This window comes from Muntiacus reevesi, chromosome 10 (assembly GCF_963930625.1).
Source record: "Muntiacus reevesi chromosome 10, mMunRee1.1, whole genome shotgun sequence".
Lineage (NCBI taxonomy): Eukaryota > Metazoa > Chordata > Mammalia > Artiodactyla > Cervidae > Muntiacus > Muntiacus reevesi.
This window is the reverse complement of record NC_089258.1, coordinates 40,487,279-40,510,565: the sequence shown is the minus strand read 5'-3', so window position 1 is coordinate 40,510,565 and position 23,287 is coordinate 40,487,279. Positions and strand designations below refer to the sequence as shown.

The 23,287-nt window shown below is 57.8% G+C and overlaps 1 protein-coding gene across 2 annotated transcripts; it reads left to right on the top strand.

The window, feature by feature from the left end:
* Positions 1–2,776: 2,776 nt before the first annotated feature.
* PHF19 (PHD finger protein 19) lies at positions 2,777–22,817 on the top strand. 2 transcript variants are annotated; one of them, XM_065901564.1, is made up of 15 exons: positions 2,777–2,902; positions 5,300–5,500; positions 6,136–6,217; positions 9,086–9,181; positions 9,612–9,712; positions 10,243–10,391; positions 11,466–11,561; positions 12,306–12,374; positions 12,575–12,695; positions 15,094–15,161; positions 16,372–16,533; positions 17,331–17,418; positions 18,252–18,337; positions 19,240–19,335; positions 20,359–22,817. In XM_065901564.1, exons 2-15 carry the CDS (start codon positions 5,315–5,317, stop codon positions 20,699–20,701), a joined length of 1,743 nt encoding a protein of 580 aa, XP_065757636.1. In that variant the 5' UTR covers positions 2,777–2,902; positions 5,300–5,314; the 3' UTR covers positions 20,702–22,817. The 2 variants fall into 2 exon arrangements, with proteins under 2 accessions (XP_065757636.1, XP_065757637.1); XM_065901565.1 differs by lacking the exon at positions 2,777–2,902 and adding an exon at positions 3,852–4,043.
* Positions 22,818–23,287: the final 470 nt, after the last annotated feature.

The following is a 23,287-nucleotide window of genomic DNA, read 5'->3' as shown; positions in this document are numbered from 1 at the left end:
CCACATCTTGACACCTTCCCATATATGTTGCAGATTTTTTTTTTCCCCTGAAAAATAGAACAGTACAGATTAAATCCTCTGTGTTCCTCTTTTTGATTTCATTCCCATCCCTCCCTACCCAGAGGTAACTGCTGTTCTAAATTTAGTATCTTTGATTTCCCATGCATGTTTTAACACTTACTATCTGACTGTATCCCTAAAAATACATATGTAGCATAGTTTTGAATTTTAAAAAAAAACTTTGTATCACACTATTCTACCACTTTTCCAGACTGTGTATCTATGTTGAGGCTATAGCCTGAGTTTCTTTTCCCTCCCAGTATATTATTCCATTGCACAAATAGATCACATCTATCTATCTGTTGATGGACAATTAATCAATTCCTCAGTTTTTACAACAACATGCTGAGTGAGGGGAGGGAAGTCACTGAATGGTAGATAAGAGCATCTTCAACTTTATTAGAATTTGCCAAACTTCTCCAGAGAAGCTGTACACTTTCGCTTCTCCATCAAGATGGTACAGGGTTCCCAGGGAGCCACATCCTCACCCCTTTTGTCCCTTTCCCCACACTGAGACTGCTGACCGCTTGCCAGTTTGGTGGACGCAAAACGGTGTCTCACGGCTTTTGGCATTTGCATCTCTCCCATGACCAGTGAAGCTGAACATCTTTTCATATTTTTGGCCACCGAGGTTTCCTCTTTTGTGAATTGCCTGTTGATACCCTTAACCCATTTTTAAAAAGTGATTATTTGTTTCTTTCGTTTGTCCACACTTTCAACCTACTTCTGCCAGATCCTCCCAAAGCGGACTGTTTCATGGCCCTTCTCTGCTCTAACCTCCCTGCAGCTCTCTCTAGAATATGCACAGCTGACCACCTTGCTCAGTGGCCCTGAATCTCCTGTGGGCTGAAAACCAAACTCAGCCCAGGACACTCAGCTCCTCCTCCTCCAGGCTTGACCTGTGTACCCTGAACTCCACCCCAAAGGACACCCAACTCGCTCAGTCCCAGGCCTCCAGCACACACCACGCCCCCAGCCTGGAATGCCTCCCTCCTATCTCCACATTCCATCTGAATGCCACCTTTTCTGCAATCCTCTCTTCTCAACTCAAAGCTAGATTTGCCTCTGAATCACAGGTGAAACTATACCTTTCTAGTGGCATTTATTTCTCCTTTTGTCGCGTTTAAACAACTTTGCATTTTGCTCACTACTTTTTCATTTACAAAGCACAGCTCTTTACAGTGCTCTTTGGGCCTCATCTCTGCAGTGGTCCTGTGGGGCAGGGTAGTCATTCACCCTCTTTGAACAGACAGCGAATGTGGATTCCCAGGGCACTGGTTCACCCGGCATCTCCCTTTGGCTCAGAGACAGAGCTGGACTTGAAGCCAGGACGCCTCCAAATCCACACGCAGCTCCACGCACCACGCCGCTCACGTTTCTAGCCCTATGCTGTTGCTGCCTGGGCCAACCCCGGACTCCCCCTTGAGACTGCGAGTCCCACTGCCCCCAGTTCTAGTCTCCCTCCTGCGGGAGGAGGGGGCACTCAGTGAGTAGTGATTGCTTGGCAACGTTACAGTGATCACTTATTGCACACCTGCTGGCTGCTGCGGGCTTTGCATACATGAACCCCAACCGTCCCAACAACTCTAGACGAGGAGACTGGAGTTTGAGCTGAAGCGCTTTGCTCAGGGTCCCACAGACCCCTAGTGGAGCTGGCGACTGTAATCTCTGCCTTATGCACAACAAAGGTAGACCCAGCCAGCCAGAGAGACCGCACCCCAAGGCCCAGTCCCCCGAAAGTGGGTCCGGATGCGGACATTTCTGCACATCCTCCCAGGGCCAGGGCCGATAATGACTGGAGCCATGCCCCTGGCCTCAATCCGCTATTCCTACGACTCTGTATGCGCTTTCACCGTGTGCCACTTATTCAAATGTTGTGTGTGTGTGTGTGTGTGTGTGTGTGTGTGTGTGTGTGTTGGGGGTGTGTTGCGCTTCTCCGCGTCGCCTTTTGTGCAGTCTGTTGTTGGTCTGCAGTTTCTCTGGTGCGTCTGTGTTACTGGGTCGTGACTCTATGCCTGTCCGCTTCATGTGTCTGTTTTGTTGTGTGTCTGCGCTGTGTACCCGCTTGCGTGTCTGTGTCTAGACTATTCACCGTGTGCTGCGTTGTGCAGATCATGTGTGTTCAGCTTGCGTTTGTGCCGTGCGTGTGTCTCCACGCGGGCCTTCTCCGCTGAAAGCGCAGGACGTTTGTGTGTTTCTGTCGTGCGAGTCCCGTTCGGGTTGTTCCAGGTCCGTCTGGGCAGCGCGTCCCGGCGCCTCCGCACCTCCCCGCCGTGTGCCCAGCCAGCTGACGCCTGCGCCCGGCGCGCAGAGCTGGGGCTCCCCGACAAGTGTGTGCCGGCCCCGGGCGCCGCGCGCGCCTCCGCCGGGCGGCCGAGCGGGGCCCCGCGTCCGTGTGCGCCCGGCGCGCGGTGGCGGAGGATGCGCGCCCGCGAGGCGGGGCGGGGGCCGGGGCGCGGCGCGGGGGCGGCCCGGGGGCGGGGGCGGGCGAGCCGGCGGCGGGCGGTGCGGCGGGGCCCCGCGGCCGCGGGCTCCAATGGCGAGGCCGGCGCGGCCCCCGCTAATTACATAAGCGGGACGTCAATAATTCGCGGGAAAACGCGAAAAAGATGGCGCCCCGCGCCCGGGGGGCCCCTTCCTGAGCGCCCCGGCCCCTCCCTCCTCCTCCTCCGCCCCCCCTCCCCGCGGCGCCCCCGCCCCGCCCCGCCCCCGCCGAGACCCCGACCCCGGCCCCGCGGGCGGACACTCGGCCGGGCAGCCGCGGGCCGAGCGCAGCCGCCTCCACCGCCGATGCGCCTGGTGGCCAGACTCCAAGTGGGACCGGCGGACACGCAGCCTCGCGGTAAGTCCAGCGCTGCGGGCGGCCGGCCCGGGCCGGGGGCTCCTCGCCACTCTCGCCTCTGCCTGCAGTCATCCCGCTTTTGGAAGTTTCCCTGGACTCTGGCGGGTCAAACGCCGTGGGGCGGGGAGGGGTTTTGGAGTCCTGGGAGATGCACGCCTGGGGGCGGGGGTGGTGGAGAGGGGTGAACGGTGTCCGCGGGGCGGCAGGAGCCCCGCCCGGGTCCCCGAGCCTTTGGGGGGGGCGTGTGTGACAGGTCGCTCTTCCCGTGCCCCAAATCTTTACTTTTCCTGTTTGGTGGGGGGACGGGCCTGGAGACCGACGGGGCCGTTTGGGATTTTGCTCACGTCCGAAGTCAGGCTGCAGCAGGATGGGGATGGGGGGAGGCCTGGCGTCGGAGCGATTGAAGATCGGAGCGCTTGAACCCGAAGGGGGGTCCTTCTGCAAGCGTTTTCCCCTCCCGAACACCCTTTTTAAAAAGCCAACGGCCGCCCTGGGAGAGGCCCCGGCGCATGAATCATCCTCGCTTCCTGCCCCCGCCCGGCCCCGCGCTCCGGGTGCCGCGGATTTGAACTGGACGCCGACGAGAACCCGCAAACAGGCATTTCTTTGCAGATGGGTTTGAATCAGCCAATCACAGCCCGCGGGGGCCCGCTCCGGGAGGATGGAGGCGCGGGTGGAGGGGGGGCCCGCCACCCGAGGGCCCCCGCCCGGTCAGGGAGGGGGGCGCGGCGACTGGGCCTGCTCCCAACGGCGCGGTGGGGGAGGAAGTGTCAGTTTGTGAACCTGCCGCGGGCCCGGGCCAGGCCCGGCGGTGCAGGACCTTGCCGCGCCCGGCAGCCAGGTGGCAGGGAGAAGGCAGAGATTTGGACCGCACACCCTGCCCAGCGCCCGTGCGCTGTGCCCTGGAGAGGAGGGAAGGGGGGGGGCGCGGTGGAGGGAAGAGGATGCGGCCGCGCCACCATCTGGAGAGTGAAGACCCCAGCAATGCCCTGCGTGCCCCGGGGCCCTTGACACGCACACACATGTGCTCCGTTTCCTATACTCACCGCCACGAGGCTGTGGACATCAAACATCGGCTCACAGGAGCACACGCGCACTCACACGGAAAAAACACACACGCCTGTCTGCCTGTAATCTACAGGTAATCTTAACACCAGGCGCCCAGGAGGGGGCTGGAATAGCGGGTGCGGGGAACAGAGGGCTATGCTTTGGTTTAGCGGAGAGGACTGGAGCCAGGCGAGCCCAGATTGAGGAGGAGGGGGCCTTGGGGTGGGGGCTGTGAATGCCACTGAAGACTTTGGGGAGCCACAGAAGGTTTCTGGGAGAAGAAGAAGATGGGAATTGTTGACCCTGGGGAGGAGTCTGGTGGGGAGGCAGGAAGACAGGGAGTGGCCTATTTTGCGCTTTGCCTCGGTGGTACCATTCTGCACCCCAGGTACTCAGCGGCTGAGTGAGCATGAAACAGTCACTGAATGAATGAATGAATGATGGCCCAGGCAAAATGAGGCCTGAACTCAGACCAGGCCAGGGAGATGGACAAGAGGAAGCCAGAAATCACTGTGCTTGAAGTTGGCTGGTTGTGGCAACTCGTTGGTTGGAGAAGTCAAAGATGCTGGGGTGTTCTGGGGACCAGAGTAGTGCCGTTAGCAGGAAGTGGGGAAGCAGCGCAGTGGGTTTCATAGAATGGTGAGAGACAGATGTAGAGGGGTTGGCATGGTGATGACTTCACTGCTTGGAGCCAATTTGCATCTGAGTAAAAGCATAAGTGAGTTTAAATGTCCCAGCATTGGTTTCCATTAAATCATCCCATAATTGAGAACAGAAAAGGAGATTATAGAAGACACAGCTGGCCAAGTCTATACCAGTTCATAAACCACCAGGAGTTTTGCTTTCTAGGTGAGTTTTCTCTGGGTAGCTCTCAGGAGGGGGCAGGGGTCTGAAGACCTCCCACTGCTCTCCTGGAGAAGGCCCTCCACTCAGAGAACACGGGGCATATTTGCTTTAGGGATAAAACCTCTGGCTCCAAAGCCAGGGGGTATGGTTCAGATCCCCCCACACACACCTGGGCAGGGGGATTTTGCTCTGCGTTTGGTTGAAAGAGCCGTTCTCTGTACAAGGCTTCGTGGTAGGGGTGGGGCAAGTGCAGGACTTAGAATCAGCTCACCTGGTTATGGACCATGGCTCTGCCTCTGACCCCAGAGCCACTTCCCCTTGCCAGACGTCAGTTTCCTGACCTGTAAAATGGGAATAACAGTGACAGCCTCGCAGGTTGTCACGAGAATCCAGTGAAATGATAAAAGCATCTGGCACAGCGCAGGTTACATGCATGGTTGCTGGCTTTCCTTTCTCCCCTCTCTCCTGAAGTAAGGAGCAAAATCCCGATCCTTTCTCTTCCAGTGTCAGTGGAAGCTGATGGAGAATCGAGCTCTGGACCCAGGGACTCGGGACTCCTATGGTGCCACCAGCCATCTCCCTAACAAGGGGGCCCTGGCAAAAGCCAAGAACAACTTCAAAGACCTGATGTCCAAGCTGACGGAGGGCCAGTATGTGCTGTGCCGGTGGACAGATGGACTGTATTATCTTGGGAAGATCAAGAGGGTAAAGCCTTCCTCCCTGGCCCCAGTTCCCCAGGCTCAGCATCTCTCTACGCAGACCAGGGGTGGAGGATGGGAGATTGCTGGCAGATTCCTGCCATGCCCTCCTGCTCCAGACCTGAAAGTGGAATGAGGTGGAGCCTGCAAAAGCAGGTGCCATCCTTAGGGCTATCATCTTTAGACAAGTGCTCTGTGAGCCTACAAAACAAAACAAAATCAGGCTGGAGAGATCACAGGTGATCATTTGGCCTCCGTATTCCCACCAGGTTGCTGTCGCCTAGCCCCTCGCTGCTCAACCCCAGGGAGTGGGCGAGCACAACCTTCAGGACTGCCAGTCTCCTTCTGGCCTGGCTCTCCTTTTTGGAGCACAAAGTGACTCTTTGTGACCCCATGGGCTATTCCAGTCCATGGAACTCTCTAGGCCAGAATACTGGAGTGGGTAGCCTTTCCCTCCGCCAGGGGCTCTTCCCAAGCCAGGGATCGAACCCAGGTCTCCCGCATTGCAGGTGGATTCTTGGAGCACAAGGAGGGAGTCTAATCTCTCTGCCCTGTGAGGGCAGAGATGGGAGAGGAAGACCCTGTTCAAGCGGCTTTTCCCCAGCTGCTGTCTCACACTGCTCCTCCCTCTCTCTGCTCCAGGTCAGCAGTTCTAAGCAGAGCTGCCTGGTAACTTTTGAAGATAATTCCAAATACTGGGTCTTATGGAAGGACATACAGCATGGTGAGTATTCCTGTGATCTCAGGCACCCCTGCCCCACCCCAGGTCCAGGCTCCTCTCCTGCCTCCGTTTTTTATCCTTCTCTCCTTCTGTCTCTTCTGGCATCTGGCCTTGTCCTTGGAGATTACCAGTTGTACATTTACATGAAAACTCATTTATGACATCTGTCATCCTCCTGAGTATTCATACCTCATGAGGGAGGCAGGCAGATGGAGAAAGCAGCTTGAGGAGGGGTGGGAGAGCAGGGTTGTGTTCCCGGCTGCCCAAAGCTCTGGGTCACTCTGGGGCTACGAACAGAAGGGGCCCGGGCAGTCGGAATTGAAACCTTTCAATGTAAGCACAGTGTCCTCTTATCAGCATGTTAAAAGAACTAGGAGGCGGCGCTCTCCACGGGGGAAAGACCCAACAAGCCTGGAGCAGGCAGGGTGATGATGGACGTAGCAGGATGGAGCTGGGCCCGTTTCCAGGGCTGAAAGGGGGCTAGGTTGGGTATCATCCCTGCCCTCAGAGGGCTGACACTGTCTTACAGAGATGACAAACTGGGGGCATTCTTGCCACCATTCTCCCCTGCTATGTACATGACAGACATCACTGATCAATCACAACACTCATTTTCAACATGGAGTGCCAGGCAGCCACTCCCAATGAGTTACCATGTGAGAACGGAGCTTTTTGCCGTTTATGCTCTAACAGGAGGACTGACGTGGTGGTGTGTGAGGAAGAGGCAGGTTTTGGGGCCCGACATTCCTTGGACCAGGCTTCCCCAGTGGCTCAGCAGTAAAGATTCCACTTGCAGTGCAGAAGACACAGGCCACATGAGTTTGATCCCTAGGTCAGGACGATCCCCTGGAGAAGGGAATGGCAACCTGCTCCAGTATTCTTGCCTGGGAAATCCCATGGACAGAGGAGCCTGGAGGGCTACAGTCCATGGGGTCTCAGAGTCAGACACGACTGAGCAACTACACCACCACCAGCGCTGTTGAGTTACAGGAAGTCAGTTTCTGAAGAATCTGTTACCATAAGAGATGATTTCAGGAGCTTGCCAAGCAAAGACCACAAGATCCAGCCAGTTAGAAGAGTGTCCAGGTTGCCTTGTTTTCCACGATGTTGTGGCTAATGCAGACTGATGCTTCTCCAGGCCCTTGAAGCATCAAGGGCTAAATGTACTATTTAGCCTTAAATGTACTATTTCCAGATCCAAAACTATGAGGGTCTCCTGTCCTGGGCTGCTCCTCACGGAGGACAAGGGCCCTCTACATTCAGCCGGGATGAGAGCACAAGGCCAAAGTCGCTGCAGGTACCGATCTGGCTTCATGAAGCCAGTGGAGACTTACTGAGACCCACGGTCCTCTTGGTACTCTTGAGAAATATGACTGCTGTCAACTGGCAAATGGTCGTTTAGTATCTAATAAGTAGTAGAGGAATGGAAAGTAACACAATTACAATAATAAGCCGACCTATTTTTATTTCCTTTTCTAATCATATGAATGTGATTTTACATGAATTCCTGAGATTCAAACTTTTCATTTTTTAAGTAACTGCTTTATTTTCCTGGGATCATATTCAGGAATAAGAGGTAAGAGGCCATTTATTCAGCAAACATGTCTTGAACATGTGTGATGCGCCACACCCGTGTGAGGTCCTGAGGACACAGATGAACAGATACCTTTCCTGTCCTTACCGAACGTTCCGTCTGCTGAGGGAAATGAGACTGAAACACACATGAAAACGTACTTACTTTTTTCATTCAAACCCTTCACACACAAACACATGTTTATTCTTCAGTAACATCAGACTTCAAAGAAAAAAAGAGAGGGAACCTGTAGATTAAAAGCCATTGAACAAACTTAAAATTATTATGGACCGTTGAGACAATTAGAAATGTGAACACTGAATTTGTTGATGATATTGAGAAATTATTTTTAATATTTGGGTTCCATAGAGGCACTAGTTCTTTTTTTTTCTTTAAGAGAGCAGTAGTCTTTCAGAGACGCCTACTGAAATATTTATGGAAAATGATTGGGTATTGGGGCTTGACTCACAATAAAACAGGAGGGGTGGTGGGTGGGAATATAGTCAAAACAAGACTGTCTGTGAGCTTGTGACTGTCGATAAGAACACGGAGTTTCACTATAACATTTTATTATTATGCCATAATAAAAAATGTTTAAAAGCTATTTAACATAAAAAACTTTAACAGATCAAGTTAAATTAAGCAGGAGAGGCAGCATGGTATTGTCAAAAGAACAAATGATTTGGGGGACTTCCCTGGTGGTCCAGTGGCTAAGACTCCGTGCCCCCAACGCAGGGGGCCCAGGTTCAATCCCTGCTTGGGGAAGTAGATCTGACATGCCTCAACTAGAAGAGAAACCTCGCCACAATGAGTATTAAAAGATCCTACATGCTGCAACTAAGACCCTGCGTATCCAAATGAATAAATACTAAAAAAAAAAAAAAAAAAAGACAGCGGATTATTTGGGACTTCCCTAGTGGTCCAGTGGTTAACACTCTGGTCTTCCAATGCAGGGGGTGTGGGTTCAATTCCTGGCTGGGGAACTAAGATCCTGCATGCCTTGAGGTGTGGCCAAAACAAAACAAAAATCAAACGAGTTGATGTCAAACAGCAGTGGATTTGAATCCCCCTTCTCCTGCTTTCCAGCTGAGCAAGGGACTTCACCTCTCTGAACCACAGTTTTCCCCACCTTTAGAATGGGGTACTGGTCACAGGCAGCTCAGAGTGGTTGGAGAGGGTCAGTGAGTCAGCCTCCCGGGCCCAGCACTCAGACCCAGAGGCTCGGCGCCTGGACTCTGGTTTTAGGAGCGGTCATTCCCATGAACCCCAGCTGACCACTCGGGGCCCCTTTCTTTCAGCTGGTGTTCCAGGGGAGGAGCCCAAGTGCAACATCTGCCTGGGGAAGACATCAGGGCCCCTGAACGAGATCCTCATCTGTGGGAAGTGCGGCCTGGGTGAGTGTGACCAGACCCGGGGGTCCCCGTCCCCCGCTGGCTCGGGAACCACTCCACCTCCAATCCCCGGGGCCTCAGCTGGCTTCCTGTTTCTCTTGGCGGGGTAGAGTGACGAGGGGCCAGTCTCTGGGAGTGGGGGCCCAGGGAGGTGATCCTGGGGGAGAGCTGCGGCTTCTGGAAAGGGAGAGAAGTGAGGCCCTTTGGAGCCCCAAGGGGTGGAGAGGATGGGTGGCAGAGGTGGAGCGCAGAGGCTGAAGTCAGACCTTGCGTGCTTCCTGCACTGGGCCCATGCTGGCTTTGAGTGGCCTGCTCGGACCCCATCTTGGCGGCTGTGCCAGCCAGTAAGTACCCCGGCAGCTGGCAGGCACGTGGCTCCTAGCACTCACTGCTCCCTCTGGGCACTCGCCGCCCTCCTTTGCCGCCCTCCTAGGTTACCACCAGCAGTGCCACATCCCCATAGCGGGCAGTGCCGACCGGCCCCTGCTCACACCTTGGTTCTGCCGACGCTGCATCTTCGCGCTGGCTGTGCGGGTGAGCCCTCCATCCTTCCCGCCTTGCCCGCCCCTCCGCCCCGCCCTGCAGTCTGGAAGCCCAGAGACTCTGGACTCAGGCATGACTCCTGGTAACAGCACCTGGCTTTGGAGGCAGACCGCGGCTGCCGCTTACCGGCTGTATGCCCTTGGCCCGGTTCCTTAGCCTCCCTGAGCCTGTTTGCTCCGCTGCTAAATGGATACAGGCTTGGTGTCCGGCGTAGGAGGCCCCCAACACATAGGGCTTTGCTAATAACAGAAAAATCCATTTAAGCGCCCACTGTCCATATATATTGGCTCTTGTGACTTATTGGTGTGCTTATTCCTGTTAATACTACTGAAAATGCAGATCCGTGGGGATAGGGAGAGGGTGGATCTGAGATTGATGAGAAAAGGCTCCGTGCCTTTCTGACTACATTGGAAAGGCTTGTCCCACCTGGTCCGGCATTAACCTGGATAGCCTTGATGGGGACCCACGTGTGGCCCAACCGGGACCCCCGGCGGGTGACTCGGGCCCTCATCTCCCCGCAGAAAGGCGGCGCGCTAAAGAAGGGCGCCATCGCCAGGACGCTGCAGGCCGTGAAGATGGTGCTGTCCTACCAGCCGGAGGAGCTCGAGTGGGACTCCCCGCACCGCACCAACCAGCAGCAATGCTACTGCTACTGCGGCGGGCCTGGAGAGTAAGGCCGCGGGGCGGGGCGGGGCCTCCGGTGGGCGGGGCCTTCCCGGTGGGCGTGGTCTTCCCTCCCGGTGGGCGTGGTCTTCCGGTGGGCGGGGCTCCAGGGAGGCAGGGGCGCGGCTGGCTGGGGTAGCGAGACCCCAAGTTCTGCTGACCACCACTGGGGGTCTGAAGGCCGTGCTCGCGACCTAGCTGGGTGATTTGGGCAAATCACCTGAAGTGCTTCATCTCTCAAGTGAGATTAATCACCTTGGCCCCATCACCCTCTGTGGGTGTTGCGGGGCCTTTGGGATAACAGGTGGAGACAGAGAGAGCTTTGCACCACTGAGGCGGTGGTTCTCAATGCTTACCGCGCAGTTGCTCAGGTGACTGTCAGACATGCATCTCCCAGGGGCTGCCCCAAAGACTGGGTAGACCTGGAACAGGCCCAGGAATCTCCTGCATTTTATCCCAGAGTCCAGGTGATTCTGATGCAGGGGACCATGGACCACACCTGTCAAGGTGTGAACCTATCCTTGTTAATTAAGAAAATACCTTTTTTTGGTTTTCATTCTTATTCAGTGAGTAGTTGTTGAATGGTTGTTACAGGATGGATACAGCCTCAGGTGAGGGGCTCACAGGAGCCTTTATTTTCCCATGAAACGGCCTGGGCAAACCTTTCCCCATCAGTGGTGTTTGGGAAGCAGTGTGTGGGGCACAGACCTGAGAAGGGGGCTCCAGTGTGTAACAAAGAGCGTGGGCTCTGAAGTCAGGGAGGCGAGGATCTGAGTCACTCTCCACCCCTTGCCTCCTGAGTGACCTTGAACAGGTCACTCTGTAAACAGATGTGAACAGGTCACATCTGTAAAATGGGAACAGAGGCCCGTGTTTGGGCCTCTCCCCAGTTGGTGAGAGCAAATGATACCATGTTACGTCCTGCCGCTCGGGCCTCCCCGGCCCAGCCCAGGGCTCGATAGCTGTGAGTTCTCTTCCCTCTCCCCCGCTGGAGGGCAAGTTTGTGCTGGGGAAGGTTGCTGAGGCCGATTCCTGGCCGGGCGTGCGGGCCTGGCTGACCCTAGCGCCTCTGACTCTCCAGGTGGTACCTGCGGATGCTGCAGTGTTACCGCTGCAGGCAGTGGTTCCACGAGGCCTGCACCCAGTGTCTCAACGAGCCCATGATGTTCGGGGACCGGTAGGTGCTTGTCTGCTCCGACTCAGCCTCGGGGTTGTGGCGGGGGCGGGGGCAGAAGCCGCAGCAACTCCTTCAGATTGCCTGCCAGACCCCAGACCCCTGGGCTCCGGGACAGCATAGCCTACTGTCTACAGAGGCTGCTCAGGGTTGGGAGGTCTTCCCAGCAGAGGGACCGCCTGGACCACATCCCCAGTCTCCACTGACGTGCGGGGACCTCAGACAAAGCCCTGCCTTCCCCAAGCCCCAGTCTCTTGAAGGGTCTGGGAAGCAGGAGGGCCACAGGCCTGCCCCACCCCTGCCCAGGATTGTTGGAGGAGCCACAGGGGGGATGGATGACTTGATTTGGCCTCTAACAAGGGGGCTAAGCTACTGGCAGGCGTGTGTGTGTCAAACCAGATATTGTGTGTGTCTTGGTTGGTGTCTCGTGTGGTTTGTGATTGAAGCAGGTGCACGTGCGTGTGTCTCTCAGGCAGAGGGGAAGAGGAGGCCCCTGCAGCCCAGCCTTGTTCAGCTCCCTCTGAGCTCAGCCACAGTCCAGGGCAAAGCTGTTTGGGGAAGGGTTTGAGGTAGAGGTTGGAAGGGGTGGGGGAACAGCTCCTGGTCCCTGTTCTGTGCCATCTTTGTCCCCTCCTCGGAGGGAATGAGGACGGTGCTAACCATGGACAGCAGGTGGGGGGCGAGGATGCGGACTCGGGTGGGCGGCAGAGCCCCTCCCACCCCTGGGCCCCTTTTCTCCCCCGACAGGTTCTACCTGTTCTTCTGTTCCGTGTGCAACCAGGGCCCCGAGTACATCGAGAGGCTGCCCCTGCGATGGTGAGAGGGTGGGGCTTGGCACAGGCCCCCTCCTGGCCCCTCTCCGCTTCTCCCCTCCCGCGTCTCCCCAGGAACAACCCTGCCTCCAGCCCCCAGATCCCATCCTTGCCCCTGCCCTTCAGCCTGGAGCCAGGGCGCTGCAAGCCTGGCTTCCCAGGCTGCCGCCTCACCCGGCCCCACCTCCGCACACCCTTGCCCAGGGTCGATGTGGTTCACCTGGCTCTCTACAACCTGGGCGTGCAGAGCAAGAAGAAGTACTTCGACTTTGAGGAGATTCTGGCCTTCGTTAACCATCACTGGGAGCTCCTGCAGCTTGGCAAGGTATGCACGGCCGCGGGACGTGAGGATGGCAAGAATCCTTTCCGCAGTGGGGTGCCCTGCGTCCAGAGGGGTGAAGGCTGTGCCCGGGGTCACACAGGGCAGAACCAGGGTCTGGGTCTCTGAGCACAGCTCTTCGGGAACACTGCCTGTCCGTGAGGGCTGCTGAGTAGAGACCAAGGTTGAGTCTTTGAACTGCTGTATCCTTGAGTCCAGGCTCCTGAGCCTGGGCCCTGCAAGGGGCTTCCTGACCCAGGCTTTGGTAGTAGGTGGCTTAGGGCCTCACCGACTCAGCTGTAGGGAGCTGGGGGTCAAGTCTGGCTGGAGAAGTTCTCTCTGCAGTGACCCACTCCAAATTCCCTGGCTAGGATGGAAAGTGAAGTGGGCCTGCCCCCTGCTGGCCGTACTCTGAATAGCAGCGTATTCAGGGGTATTCACCAGGGGTCCGGGGAGCTGGGAGTCTCGCAGTGAAGTAACAGACCAGAGACTCCCAGGATTTCAGAGGTGGAGAGCCACTCGCTGATGACCGCACAGCTTTGGAGCTGAGCCAGGGCCTCCCCAACCACTTCCCCGGCAGGGCCAGCCTTCCCTGACACCCTCAGACCCTCTCCACCACACCCAGAGGGAGGCGTCTTCTCCACTGACTGCCCTGAATCCTTTCGTGAAACAGGGATTTTTTTTTTAAGTAATCTTTATTCTTGGCAGAAGTTTCTCGTGTAATAACATCTTCATTTACAGTGTTTGATAATTTATAAATGATGTACATATTATTAATGTCAAGCCCTAAAAGATAGGTAGAGCTGATATTTGTTTAACAAGTTTTTTTTATGACTTATATATATAAAAAAATCCTACATGCTCCTGGTAGAAAATTTTCAAAGTACCAGAAAGTATAAGAACGTGTACCTAAAACCATCCATATGCCTGCATCACACCACTCAGAGACATCTACTAACGCACACATGTTTTTCTTTTTACATGAGATTATACAGTATTTGCATTTTTTAATTGAAGTAGAGTTGATTTAAAATACTGTATTAGTTTCAGATACATACAGCAAAGTGACTCAGTTATGATTTATGTATATATTTCCGGATTATTTTCCATTTTAGGTTGTTACAAGGTATTGAATATAGTTCCCTGCACTGTACAGTAAATCCTTGTTGCTTATCTATTTTATATATAGTAATATGTGTCTGTTAATCCAACATCCCTAATTTATCCCTCCCTGCATCCTTTTCCTCTTTGGGAACCGTAAGTTTGTATGCATGCCTGCTAAGTCGTGCAGTTGTGTCTGACTCTTTGCCACCCTATGTACTGTAGCCCACCAGACTTTTCTGTCCATGGGATTCTCCAGGCAAGGATACTGGAGAGGGCTGCCATGCCCTTCTCCAGGGGATCTCCCTGACCCAGGGATGGAACTCTCGTGTCTCCTGCGTTGGCAGGAGGTTTCTTTACCAGTAGGGCCACCTGGGAAGCCCAGCCTTAAGTTTGTGGGAATGTAAATTGGTGCGGTCACTATGGAAAACAGCATGGAGTTTCCTTTAAAAACTAAAAGCAGAGCTACCCTATGGTCCAGCAACCCCACTCCTGGGCATATATTCAGAAAAGATGAAAACTCTAAGTTTAAAAGATACATGAACCCCAGTGGTCATAGCAGTACTGTTTACAATGGCCGAGACACAGAAACAGCCCAGGTGCCCACCAGTGGATGATTGGTGTAAGAAGACGTGTAAATATGAAAAAGAATGAAAATGTTACCCTTTGCAGTGCAACATGAATGGAGCTAGAGAATGTCCTACCAAGTGAAGTTAGACGGGCAGAGAGAGACAAATACGTCACTTATATGTAGCATCTAAAAAATAAATAGACCTGTACTTAAAACAGACTCATGGTATGTACAAATTTAAGTCGGTTTTTTTTCAGTTTACGTTATATCGTAAATACTTTTCCATATCATAAGGTTTTATCAACATTTTTCATGGCTGCATGGGTTTCCTCCGTAGTTTACTTACTTGTTTCCGTCCTGCTGGGCATATAGTTTTTTTCCCCCCATTTTTCATATTTGCCCATCATTAGGAACATGCTGCAGTGAACTTTTTTGTATATAAAACTTTGTTCGTGTGTCCTGTCCGTACGATAGGATCCAGGAAGCACCATTACTGGGTCAAGAGCAGGGACATCTTTAAAGCTCTTGATACATTTACGGCAGGAGTTATTCTCATTTACAGATGGGGATGTGAGGTCAGAGAGGTGAAAAGACGTGTCTGAGATCATGGAACAAGTCAGTGGTCCTCACCCGGAGGACTCTGAGCATCCGAGGGCTGAGGGGAAGGAGGGGACAGGGACTGAGGCCGTCTCGGAGGCCACGTGCCGGGTCTGACTGTCTGCTCCCCCGTAGCTCACCAGCACCCCTGTGACGGACCGAGGACCACACCTCCTCAATGCACTGAACAGTTACAAGAGCCGGTGCGTACGCGGAAGGGACGGAGTGCTGGCGTGGGGGCGGGCAGGCGGGCACGATGGGCTGGATTTCAGGCGTCTTCCTGCCTCGTTGCCTTTGTACCAGCTGTGCTCCCCTCTGGTCTCCCTCTGCTTCTCTGTGACTGTATCACGCATCCCTCAGGATCCAGGGAGCACTCAGCTTCTTTGGGACGCCTCCCCTGATCACGGCAGCAGCCTGACCCTTTTTGCTGCTGGGTCCCGCTCCATAGGGGGCTGCCCGCGTGCTCTAGCCGTCTGGGCTTCTGGGCCAGGCCCGGAGGCCTGATGCATCAGCTCGGGTGGGCTGCAGCCGCCTAACTGTCTCCAGCCTGTGTCTTCCCATCTGGACTGTTGAGTTCTTCTTGGGACACACGTGTCCCCACCACAGGGAGTGCCCAGGCCCCTCAGCTCGGCAGCCTGGGCCCCGTATGATCAGATCCTGCCCACACCTTCCGCCACGGACCCTGTGGTGCTTTGCGCTGGGTGCCAGCCGCTCTGGACCCTCTGCTTCCCTCCCCAGTGATTGCTCACACTCTCCACCCCAGATGCCCCTCAGTCCCTTTCATTCATCTGCTGCATCAGCGACTGTCCGCCGAGCTGTGTCAGCCCTGTGTAGGTGCTGAGGCCACGGGGAATAAGACGCGGTCCCTGACTGCTGTGAGGTCTCCCCAGGCCTCGCTAGAGAGGGTTATCCACTCTGTCCTCCGTCTTCTCCTGCTCTGGGGCCCAGACACAGCCCTACCCACGCTTGAGCGCATGGGGCCTCCTGCCGTCTGGTGGACAGTCTCCTGGGGGTAGGACTGCAGTGAGGCCCCTCTGAGGCCCCCAGGCAGCTCAGCCAGTGACACAAGGGTGAAGGAGCTCTCCAGATCACAGGGCCATGGCCCCTGTGTTTCCACCATAAGGGTCCCCTGGGAGCGGGGTGAGGCCGTCCTGCAGGCAGAGGCCTCCGGGGGCTGGTTGAGGCAGAGAAGTAAGGGGGGTGGAGCGCGACGCACGAGATGCGGAAGGACGGGGGGAGCCGCCTGAGCCCCCATCCCACAGGCTTTGCAGACTCGGGGTCTCCATGGGCCGCTCTGGATTTTAGCTCTGGGTCCGGGGAGGCGGAGAGGGAGGTTTTTAACACTTGGCTCTCCTCCCCAGGAGGATGGACGGACAGGCTCCAGAGCTTTCTCCTCTCCCTGCCCACCCCCAGGTTCCTCTGCGGCAAGGAGATCAAGAAGAAGAAGTGCATCTTCCGCCTGCGCATCCGCGTCCCGCCCAACCCGCCTGGGAAGCTGCTGCCCGACAAGGGCCTGGCGCCCCCCGAGCTCGGCGCCGCCTCCGAGCTGCGCAAGAGAGGGAAGAGCAAGCCCAGGTCAGTGCCCGGGGCCCCAGGGTGGGGCCGCGGCCGGCTCCAGCGCCGGCCCCTCCGGCGGGCTGTGCGGTGACGTCCGCGGGAGCAAGGCAGGCCTCCGGCCACTTGGTCCCAGCCGAGGCGCCCTCGTGGGCCCTGCTGCCTCCACCAGAGCCCCTCGATGGCCTTGCTCGGAGGGGAAGCCGGCACCCAGGCCTGCTGGCTTAGGGCCAAGGCAGCGAGGCGAAGGGCAGGGAGGGTGGGGAAGGGGTCCCTAGCGCTCCCGGCTTCTTCCCGGGGGGCGCTAGTGGTAAAGAACCTGCCTGCCAGCGCAGGAGACTTAAAAGAGGCGGGTTCGATCCCTGGGTTGGGAAAGATCCCCTGGAGGAGGGCATGGCAACCCAGTCCAGTTTGCTTGCCTGGAGAATCCCCACGGACAGAGGAGCCTGGCGGGCTACGGTCCGTGAAGTCACAGAGTCGGACATGACTGCAGTGACTTAGCAGCGGCAGCGCTCCCGGCTGAGCCCAGCCCCGCTTCCTGGGCATTGGGGCGGGGCGGGGGGCAGAGCCCAGCCCCCCTTCCTGGGCATTGGGGCGGGGCGGGGGGCAGAGCTCCTGGATGCCTGGGTGAGGAGAGGTGCCACCACACCCGCCTCCACCTTGCAGACCTGCGGCCCCAGAGGACCCCCCCCCCTTCCCCAGGGCTCCCCGGGAAGGACAGCCATCCCCACGGTGTGACCCCACCCCTCCCCCGGGGCCGCCCCTCCCGGGTCTTCGGGCTCTGACCGGGCCACCCCCTCCTGTTTCTGTCTCCACAGTCTGTTGCCGCATGAGTTCCAGCAGCAGAAAAGGCGAGTGTATAGAAGAAAAAGATCAAAGTTTTTGCTGGAAGATGCTATTCCCAGTGTTAGTGTCTCGTTTTCTCGCTCTCCACTTGCACACCAGGGTCCACACCCACTGGGCGTCTCGGCACAGAAAACCGGGTCTCCCAGACCCGGGGACTCCCCACGTCCCAGACAGAGAACCGGTTCCTCTGGCAGCTGGTCCCACGAGGAGGGGGTTCTCCTGAGCACCTGGAGCGGGGCTGGGCCAGGGCGGGTCGTAGCCGTGCCCCAGACTGAAGCCCGGGAGGGCAGTGACTGCTGAGGTCACACCCCAGGCGGTGGCGGAGCCGGGCCCAGAACCGGGCTCTGGAGCACTCTTGCATCCACTCTGGAGCCCTCGCCGTGGGCAGTAATGTGAGCAATGCCTCACGTCTCCCCTGGACCGTTTATAAGGCGCTTTCATAATCCTCGGGCTTCCCTGGCGGCTCAGCTGGTAAAGAATCCGCCTGCCATGCGGGAGCCCTGGGTTCGATCCCTGGGTTGGGAAGATCCCCTGGAGAAGGGAAAGGCTACCCGCTCCAGTATTCTGGCCTGGAGAACTCCACGGACTGTGGTTCGTGGAGTCACAGAGAGTCGGCCACGACTGAGCGACTTTCACAGTCCTCATTCCCTTCTGCCGTGCTGACACCTCTGGGAGTCAAGCTCGGGAGGGCCCGTTACCCACCTCTGCAGTGGGGGTAACCGAAGCCCAGAGATGGGCCGGCCGGACAGTCAGCTAGAGACAGCCAGGACTGGCACCGGCGTGCCCTGCCTCCCCGGGCAGGACTGGAGAGAGGCAGTGCCAGGCGGGGGAGAAGGGTGCCGGGGGAGGGGGCGTGCTGCGCACCGGCTGACCCCCGCCTCCTGTGTCCACAGAGCGACTTTACCTCGGCCTGGAGCACCAACCACCACCTGGCCAGCATCTTTGACTTTACGCTGGACGAGATCCAGAGTTTAAAAAGGTAACAGTGAGGGGCCCGGCAGAGACGGGAGTAGAACCGAGCAGGGAGACAGACGCCCCCTATTTCCCCAGCCCTGCAGGGGGTGACACAGAGAGCCTCGGAGGATGGGGACGCTCCTGGGGTCACTGAGTTAAAGGGTCTGCACTGCAGAAGGCTGCCTGAAGGGCCTTTCTGCATCAGGGCATTCAGCCTGACACCTCACCCCCCGCAACCCCAGAGGCCTGCGGGGCTCCCGGGGCTAGCCCCCCACGCCCAGCCCTCCCTACTCCTGCACCCTCTCCCACTCCCCCCTGCTTCACACCTGGCACCAGACTGGCTGTGCTCACCCACATTCACGGTCCTCCGGGGAGCCATCCCTGACCCTCCAGGGGCGCTGGCGGATGCTCTCTGCTCCACGGCACCTCGTCCTTGGTGCCCCTGTGGGTGGGACCACATCCAGTGGTTTTATTCTCCTGACTATTGACGGTCATCTCGGGCTCTCCTGTAGGCATGGAGGAGGGGGCAAGGGCTTCTTCGGTCACTCAGGCCTGGGCCCCAGCCCCTATTTGCCAGCAGCCAGCTGTGTGACGTTGGCGAAGTTCTCTGACCTCTCTGAGCCTCCTCCCCGGCCGCTGCGTGGCTGCTGGGAGACTCAGAGCCCTTTTTATCGTCTCTTGTCGCCACAGTGCTGTGTCGTCGACCGGGGAGGGGGTCAGGGAAGGCCTCTGTGACCGCTGGGGCTTTGAAGGCTTGGTGGGCAGGCAGTGGACGGGGGAGGAGGTGCGCCCACCGCCATGGTGGCTGGCGGCTCGGCGGGAAGGGGCTCGGCCGAGACGATGGGTGCTGGGCAGAGGGGCCAGAGACGCCCGGGAAAGTCCTGGGGCGCTGAGGGCTGGCGGCGGGCTCACTGCTTCCTCCCTCAGCGCCAGCTCGGGCCAGACCTTCTTCTCGGACGTGGACTCCACCGATGCCGCCAGCACATCTGGCTCCGCTTCCACCAGCCTCTCCTACGACTCCAGGTTAGCTTGCCAGCGCCGTAGACTCGTTCCGCCTCCCCCCGCTCCCACCTGTGACGGGGGGCTCTCTGCTCCTGAATGTCGGGACCTGGCCGCCTGTCCGTGTGGGCGTCGGGCTCTGAGATACGCTGCTTCTCCTGCTCCTCTGCCCCTGCTGCCGCGTGTGTGACGCCTCTTGCCGGGCAGTTTCAGGTCCGGCTTCTGTCATTCTCGGGCTCTTGGCCGCCACGTGCCAGGGTTTTGTGAGGTCTGTGCCTCTGCCTGCAAGGTCCCCAGCCTTGGATCTAGGCTGTCTGAACCTAGAGTCTGTCTGCTGGGGGTCTCTCTTTAAGGAAAGGAGCCTGACAGAGAGGGGAAATGGTTTCCTGCAAAGTGTAAGGACTGTGAGAGGGGACAGAAGTCCCCAGGAGCCTCACGAAGGGTACTGTGTGCTTCACCACGGCAGGCCCTCAGCAGCAAAGGCAGGGGGGTGCTGCAAAGTGCACGGACCAGCTCTCAACCGAAGCTCCTCTAACTGTATTTGGGGCTCTCGTGGCTCTTGCAAGCGAGGAATTAAAAGCGTCATGCCGATCGGAGTACGTCTTGTCTCCAAACACCTCTGGGTGTCATTCTCTGCTCCTGCCTCTGTGTTTTACCTCTCCTGTTTCTTAGGTTCTCACTAGTGCCTGGATCAGGGTTTCTAAGTGTCTGTGAACGTGCACCTCCTCCTTATTCTCTCTCCCCTCTGCCCTGTGGGGTGGGGGCGGGTGGTGTGGCGGAGACACGTTTGTTTCTTGGACTCGGGCAGCGCTGAGCTCCTCAGTGTGAGAGTGAGGCTCTGGAGACGCATGCAGCTAGGCTTGGGTCCCGGCTCCGCCACGCCCAGCTGGCACTGTCCCCCTCGGGGGCCTCCTCGGGGCTGCCGAGAGGATTCAGCGAGCTCAGTGGGGCCCAGTGGGGCCTGGGGCCGGCAGAGCTCAGGGATGGGGCCTGGGGGGGATGACCCCATCTCATTCCCACCCTCCCCGCTCGCCCCTCCCCACACAGACGGACGGTGGGCAGCCGCAAGAGGAAGCTGGCAGCCAAAGCGTACGTGCCGCTGCGGGCCAAGCGCCGGGCAGCCGAGCCGGGCGGATGCTGCGCCTCGGACAGCAGCGCGGAGGGGGCCTCGGGCCCTGAGCGGCCGGACGAGGGCGTCGACAGCCACACGTTTGAGAGCATCAGCGAGGATGACTCGTCCTTGTCCCACCTCAAGTCGTCCATCACCAGCTATTTTGGCGCGGCTGGGCGGCTAGCCTGCGGGGAGAAGTACCAGGTGCTGGCCCGCAGGGTCACGCCGGAGGGCAAGGTTCAGTACCTGGTGGAGTGGGAAGGGGCCACCCCCTACTGAGCACCCCCGAGGAGGCCCGGGGCCCTGGAGACCAAAGGAGGGGCGGCGGAAGCCACAGGCTGCAGGAGGGAGGGAAGCAAGAGAGTCGAGGGCCCGCCGAGCCCCGCCTGCCCGCCTCCGCCTCTGCTGTCCCGCCTGCTCGGGGCCCTCAGGCTCGCCGCCCCTTCGCCCGTGCCTCTGAGGCCCCGCTGGCTACTGCCGTGTCTCCACGTGCTCCTTCCAGCTGTTCACCTGTCCCTCTGAGTTAGCGTCCCTCCTGGCTCCGCGGAGGCCTGAGTCTGTGCCCAGTGTGTCCGCTTCCCTTTCCCCTTTTGGGTGCGCGCATTTGCACACCCAGCCCTCCCCTGGACACCCTTCACACCTGACCCATCCTGGGGACCACGCCAGGAGGACAGAAGTCTTTGAGAAAGACGGGGTGAAGGTGGGTAAGAATAGGCCTTGTGGAGCGCCTCTCCCCGTTCCCACCCCTCCTCCTGTGCTGGGGAGGCGGTGGTGAGGGTGGGAGAACGCCTCTGGGAAGCCTGCAGGGCAGAGACCCTGCAACTCAGGATCTGAGGAGGAGTAGGCTGGGTCTCTGCTTCAGAAGGCAGAGGGTGCAGGCTGCAGTGCTGGCTCCTGAGACCCCTGTTTTCCCTTCTTGGGTCACATTTCCTCTCTCTTGCCGTGGAGCGGGCGCTGGCCTTGCAGACAGGAGGCATGAGGAGAGGCAGCCGGGTCCTGCTTGCTGCATCTCAGACTGTCTCCTCCGCCTCCTGCGACAGCCCAAGGGCGCGTGCACATGCACACACGGGAGCATCCATCTATGTGTGTGCTCTTGCCTCCGGGCTCACATGGGTCCCAGCCTCCAGGTGTACACACACCACACACACACACACACACACACACACAGCCACACCTTCCTCAGGTGCCAGCCTGGCTCCTGTCCTTGCCTTTTCCTGGGCCCTCTTACGGGCGCCACGTGCTGCATCGAAATGTGAAAGTCCAGCTCGGAGCCGAGAGGGAAGCACGGGGGACTCACACCTTCTTCCATACCCCCTGCCCAGCTCTGAAACTGACAATCACTTTTGAGGGCAGGTTGGGATTTTTTCTTTTTTTTAAGGGCCTGAGTCATTACGTCCCCTCAAAAAAAGGGAAGCTTTTGTCAGTGGGAGTACAGAGTTCTTAGAACCGACATTAAAACTCAGACCTGTCTGAAGGGAGATCAAAAGTGGGAGGGGAAGGAGACCCCTCATTTTCGCTGCTTCCGGAGGCATTAGAAACTGACTCACTTGATTGGAAAGAAGTGCCTTGACTGGGGCGAGGGGTGCACCAGATGGGGGCCAGGCTTGCCAGCTGCTGCTGCGGCCTCCGGCTTGGCTGGGTTTTGGAGGCTGCCAGCTGCAAGGCGAAGGGGGATGAACAGTGAGGGGGCAGCTGCAGGCCTGGAGCCGGTCTTTCCATTATTAGGCCACCCCCCATCTGTGGGCCCTTGGTGTTGGGGGCGCTGAGCGCGCTCAGAGGCCCCTTGCCTCAGACCCCAGCCCCAGCCCAGCCGTGCCTTTCAAGGGGGCCCTCACCTGCCGTGTGCAGCCTTCCCACTTCCTGTTTCCCAGCGAGGTCCAGGCAGGGACGGCTGGCTGGGCCCAGTTTGCTCCCGTCTTCGCCCCCGCTGCTGACACTGACGCTCCCTAACGGGGAGGGGGGGCAGAGGAAGGGCAGCTGAGAAGCCAGCCCCCCCGCTCCGCCAGGGTGTGGGACCCAGAGCCAGTCCCTGGCTTCCCACCTGGCCCCAGAGCACAGCCACCTCCCAGTTCTGCCCCCAGGCTTCTGAGAAGGCGCGGGACGAACGCGGCCTGTCGGCGCCCCTTCGCCTCTCCTCAAGCTCCAGGGGCTCTGGCCTGGAAGAGGGGCAGGAGGGAGACAGGGCCTTCCCCACTGGGAGCTCAGCGTGAGGCCTGGCAAGGCCACCCTGACTCCACGCCCCAGCGTTTCATTCCTACCTGGCGATAGCTGCATTACTGCCAACTGACCTTATAACCCTGTGCACCTTCAGAAAGATTTATGGTTTTGAATTGCTGCTTTTAATAACATTTGTTATATTAAAATTATAATTAATGTGTCTGATTTACAATTTAAAGGCTCCCTCTGAAAAACGACCTATCATTGCCCTAGTATCAGGAAGGCGACGGGGAACGGCGGGGCCCCATCCCCTCTCTGATCGCCCTGCCACTCCTGCACCAGCCACCATGTTCTCTTCGCGGTGATCTTACCTTTATCACCGGGACAGAGGACCTCTTTTCTGCTCTGATGACCCTGCCCGTGGGGACAGGAGACAGTAGCCAAGAGCCACAGGGGTCCAAGCTGGGGCCGGGACTTAGACCTTGACCCCGTGAGGATGCTTGGGGCCCGTGTTGTAGAGCCTCATTCAGAGCTTGGAGGTGCACGGCTAGGAATCCAAGGCGCATTCCCGGCCCCTCTGCCAGCTTCCTTTGCTTCAGTCCCCATCCTGCCCCCCGCCCCCCACCCGCTTCACCTGCCCGGGAAGAATCCCTGCTGGTGTTCAGCCCGCTAGATGCTGCAGGAACCACCTCATAAACATGACAGATC

What these genes read in the sequence shown, in the direction of transcription:
- PHF19 (XM_065901564.1), top strand. Translation starts at nt 5,315, where the DNA reads ATGGAGAATCGAGCTCTGGACCCAGGGACTCGGGACTCCTATGGTGCC. An exon ending in CTGAACAGTTACAAGAGCCG is followed by an intron (nt 15,162 to 16,371) that starts GTGCGTACGCGG and finishes GCCCACCCCCAG; the next exon opens with GTTCCTCTGCGGCAAGGAGA. An exon ending in GAGATCCAGAGTTTAAAAAG is followed by an intron (nt 18,338 to 19,239) that starts GTAACAGTGAGG and finishes TTCCTCCCTCAG; the next exon opens with CGCCAGCTCGGGCCAGACCT.